This window comes from Cystoisospora suis, assembly GCF_002600585.1.
Source record: "Cystoisospora suis strain Wien I chromosome Unknown contig_4634, whole genome shotgun sequence".
Classification (NCBI taxonomy): domain Eukaryota; phylum Apicomplexa; class Conoidasida; order Eucoccidiorida; family Sarcocystidae; genus Cystoisospora; species Cystoisospora suis.
Genome location: NW_027157426.1, coordinates 1 through 4,286, shown reverse-complemented (window position 1 = coordinate 4,286; position 4,286 = coordinate 1). Strand labels below are relative to the sequence as shown.

General features: G+C 52.5%; 2 protein-coding genes across 2 annotated transcripts; one reads left to right on the top strand and one right to left on the bottom strand.

The window, feature by feature from the left end:
* The first annotated feature begins 237 nt into the window (after nt 1–237).
* Nucleotides 238–2,901, top strand: CSUI_008319 (uncharacterized protein). Its single transcript, XM_068068453.1, has one exon. The coding sequence runs from the start codon at nt 1,832–1,834 to the stop codon at nt 2,255–2,257; it is 426 nt and encodes a 141-aa protein (XP_067919569.1). The 5' UTR covers nt 238–1,831; the 3' UTR covers nt 2,258–2,901.
* Nucleotides 241–2,471, bottom strand: CSUI_008320 (uncharacterized protein). Its single transcript, XM_068068454.1, has 2 exons — nt 739–2,471; nt 241–442 (listed from the first exon to the last, which is right to left on the bottom strand). The coding sequence occupies exons 1-2, from the start codon at nt 2,398–2,400 to the stop codon at nt 281–283; spliced, it is 1,824 nt and encodes a 607-aa protein (XP_067919570.1). The 5' UTR covers nt 2,401–2,471; the 3' UTR covers nt 241–280.
* Nucleotides 2,902–4,286: the final 1,385 nt, after the last annotated feature.

The following is a 4,286-nucleotide window of genomic DNA, read 5'->3' as shown; positions in this document are numbered from 1 at the left end:
TTGTTGCCCCCCCTTGCATGCAGACACTCGAAGAGATGCTGGACGCGAAGAAGACGGGTTTGAGAAGGAAAGACCCAGGGAAAGGAGATGAAGTATCCATGCGAGGGGGGGGGGGGGCCAACAAGGGGAAAGAAAGAAGCGAAGAGCTTCAATACCTATGGTGAGAAAAAGAAAATCTTTTTTTTTTTTTTTTTTTTTCTTTTCTTTTTTTTTTTTTTTTTTTTTTTTTTAAATACACTTGTACATGCATGCATTTTATGTCAAGTATTATCAACTCTGTTCACACGCGAGCAAACAGCAAGACTCCTCCAAGCTTCTCCAGCTTTCCTGCCTCTTGCTCCTCCGCTGCTGGGTCAGCAGCTGCTGCTCTTCCGGCGCTCGTCTTTTCGCCAACAGCACTCCTGCTGCTGTCGTGTCGTTCCTTCCAGTAGAGCCAGCCCGCCTGAGGTAGAACGGAAACGCAGACAAGCAAAGCAGCAAAGATTCATAACCGGCAGGAGGTGCACAGAGGTCGTCCACCTCATGCGAGAGGTGGAGGAAAGCAAGATCGAAGCAGCAGCATTAAACTTGAGCTGAGCTATCCGCCAAGCCACCCCATAGCGTACTCGCACACGCACATACTTTTGCTGCTGCTGCAGATAGTTCACTGCTGCACATACAGATCTAGATACCTACACAACAAGATAAATTTCTACACATGAATCGATCTGCGTCTGAAAGATTGATATGGAGACTCACCACTCTGCTAGAGAGGAAGGTCGAGAGGCCATTCTCGACGAAGTCTTTCGAATTCCGAGGGCGGGCACCTCCAACTAGCAGGCTCGGCGGCAACAGGAGCAGAAGAGAAGAGTGACTGGGGGGCTTCCACTGGAGAGGCACCTCGAATCTCGTTGTGACCCTTCCCCTGTCGTTATCCTTGTTGATCGCCGTCACTTTTTTGCGCTTCTTCTTCTTCGTGACGGGCCACTTCGTCTGCGGCCCATAGCGCTCCACCCCAGTCAGCCTGCCTAGTCCACCCACCAGTCCTTTGGTCTCCTTCCTACTACTCCTTGCTTCCGAGACCTCAACTTCTTCCTTGTCAGAGTCCCGAGGCTCCTCCTGCCCTCGCATAATCTCCATAGCAGGGAGAATGGCCTGCTTTTCGTCTTTGTTCTCCTTGTCGAGGAGCTCTCCGAGGGCAGCCAGGAAGCGCGTTGCTCCACTTCTGTTGGGAGCGAAGCCTTGAAGTTGCTCCTCTCTGCTCGACTTGAAAAGGAGCGACGCGAAGAAGCGCACTCGTCCTGCATCTGAAAAGGGCGACCAACACGATTTGAAAGCGACGCTTGACTGAGGAACTCCAGGAGATCCCTTGCTTGCATCCTCGCACAAGGGGGGGAGAGGAACCGCCGGTCCAATGAACTTCCCGACCGAGAGACACTCAGGCTGACATGTCTCCACGTCGTCCATCAACATAACGTAGTTTTTCTCCTGGATGTGTTCGGCCGCACACTCGGGGGGGGCTTCCTCTCGCCAAGTCGCTCCTGCTCCGTCCTCTTCAGCATAGTACATAAACACTATGGCGGTCCGTTCGCCTCGACAGGTACGGCTCACCCCGGCCGTTACGATGCCATTCGCATCCATGTGTACAAGCCACTCCATCACTTCTTCTCCGTCGTAGCTTTCTTCTTTTCCGTTGAAGTCGTCACGACGGTCCCTCTCGACTTCTTCCACACTCGAGCAGTCGTCGTCCTTGTCGAGGCACGAGAGTCCGGCGGCTTCGTCTTCTCCTTTCTTGTCTTCGCTGACCAGGAGTCCGCCCAAAGCAAACAGTCGATCGAAAGCGGGGGATTCCATGGACTTCGGGAGAGGCGATGTCACTCCGGGTTGCCTCGGCGTTACCCGAGAGACGTCTGAACGATGGAGGCATGTGGAAGCCTCTTTTTCTTCGTCTCTCTCCTCTTCTTGGCTCGGGCTGGCCTTGGCTTCGGTGGCTCTCTTCCTTTTGCCGAAGCGCAGGCACCTTGGTAAGCACGAGGAGAAACACCCCCCTGCAGACGATGAAGGCAACTGTCGTGGCTTGCTGCCCTTTGCTTGCCCTTCTCCCGCCTTCTTCTTAGTGAAATCTTCCTTTTCCTCCTGCAGATTTTTCCCGGCCTGGGTCGCCTTTCGGCGTTGCCCGGCTGCAAGCCACCCGAACGGTGAGGACTTGGGGAACCTCATTATTTTTACACGTAACACACTCGGAATGAATTCCGAGAAGAGATTCTGCTGTGGATAGCTGTAAGCGTGAACGCTTGAGAGCTTCAACAGTCCTAGCAGAATCGCAGCAGCGGCGCACCCGTAAACGCCAAAATAAAAGAAACGGGTGAGCATTCCAGGCATTTCAAACCCCCCTGACCTCCATTTCTTTCTGTCGCTCATGCTCGCTTCTTAGCGTCTCGATAGGGCTACGCTCGTCCGGATCGAAATGCGGAAGACACGGGGCTAGCGAGCACACCGGTGTTTGGCCCCCCGAAGGGGAGCCATCAGAGAGCGGCCGTTTGTCCTCACACACCCCCCTGTTAGCTCTCTGCGCGGTCTTCTTGTTTGGCGGGCCGATCTACGACTATGCCAAGTGCGAGAAGTCTTCTGATTTGGTAGCGAGGCTTCCTTTTTCTCTTTAGAATAGCGTGCTTTCACCGGCTTTTCCTCTTTCTAGAACGGGGAGACTCTAGCTATCACTATCAGGCAGCTTTATTCCAGAGTTGGAGTGGCCGGGTGACGATAAGGACAACTCGATCTATCATCACGCTTGCTAGTTGAAGAAAACTGAAGATTACGGTGAGTTCTTTTAGCTTTTCATGTCGTTAGGGACCCCCCTTCCTACTCTAGTACTATGGCTCTTCGTCTCGAGACTCTGTCTTTGCGACCCGCGGAGTAGCAAGAAGACGAAGCGTCATAGTGCTCGACTAGGAGAGGTTTCAAATAACGATGTTCGGACAAGACTTGCACTCGCCTGCATATTTTCTCCGAACGAATCACAAGTCTAGATGCTTAGAAACTCGACTGTGTGTATCTAAATGAGAAAAGCCTTGCAAGCGGGCTAGCCGCAGAGACTGATGTGAGCGACGCACCCAATAGAGATGACCTGACATTACTCGACTCAACAAGAAGATGCGTCGAATGGAAAGACAGACCGAGAAGTTTCCTGGTGCCTTCTTTAAAAGAGGACAAGTACCTGAAAACGCCTTGGCATTAGGCTCTTCCCTTCCCGCTCTACATCCTCTCCCTCTTTTGCCTCTTTCGCACTGACTGTACCCATTGCCATTCTATCCATTCTTTCCCTTCAAAGTTGGGGGACAGGCAGAGAGAAACGAACAGACAGACGACGATTTCGAACAGGCCGTCCACAGCCAATGCCTCTAGACAATTCCGGACACCTCGTCAACAATCCATGATGCGTAGCATGTGCACCTCTGAATAAGCCCTACAAAGAAGCCTATATACTTCGAGGTCGCATGCAGAACAGCACGAGGAGCAGCTCAGTGATTCCTAGTCTGGCGGTCATCTCAAAGCAAGAATGTCTACGATCTTACTAAGTTCCTTTTCAGTCTCTGCTTCCCTCGAATCGCAGCCGCCGTCCCTTTGCTGCTCAGAACCTCTCTGCTTACACCGAATAGTTACGTACACCGTGTATTCAAAACGTCGTAGCGACTCTGGAATGAATGCCGCGGAACACTGGCTTGCCGTGTTTCTCTCAGCAGACCCAGACAAGCACGAGCTGTCTTTCAATCTTGAAAAGACAGATGATATACCAGCACGAAGAAGTATTCTACCGTGTTAGCTTGGGAGGGACTGTCCAGATGCAGTCGCAGTAGCGATCCAGAGTGTACGTCCCCAAACCTCAGCACCCCACATATACGAAAGATTATGTTACGCTTCCATTATTCCCATCCCCATCGTCGTCCCTCTTGTCCGCAAAAGTTGGGAATTATCTGAAAGTGTCGAAAGACGAGCTCACTACTGGATGGCCCCGAACAAGTATCACCACGCCCGGGAAGGAAGGCACAAGCACCACCGATCGGGGCTATTGCCAGACTTACTAAAGTTGCTGCGGCTGCCGCTTCATCTGCTCGTGTCTGTGTGGGGAAGAAATGTGGTCTAGTGCCGAGCGGCGACACGACTCGAAGGGGGGGCACGGGGGTACCGCTACACGGTCCAAAGGGTCAAGCCCATTGTTTGCTCTTCCCTGCCTCCTCGCTCGTCTGAACACCCTATCGAATCAGTCATCTGACTCAGTCATCTGCAATACCGGTAAGGAGAGAGGG

Bases quoted from the DNA above. Each gene is read 5' to 3' on its own strand.
- CSUI_008319 (XM_068068453.1), top strand. From the start codon at position 1,832: ATGGACTTCGGGAGAGGCGATGTCACTCCGGGTTGCCTCGGCGTTACC.
- CSUI_008320 (XM_068068454.1), bottom strand. From the start codon at position 2,400: ATGAGCGACAGAAAGAAATGGAGGTCAGGGGGGTTTGAAATGCCTGGA. The intron at 443-738 runs GTGAGTCTCCAT...GTTCTACCTCAG, and splicing joins CCTTCCTCTCTAGCAGAGTG to GCGGGCTGGCTCTACTGGAA.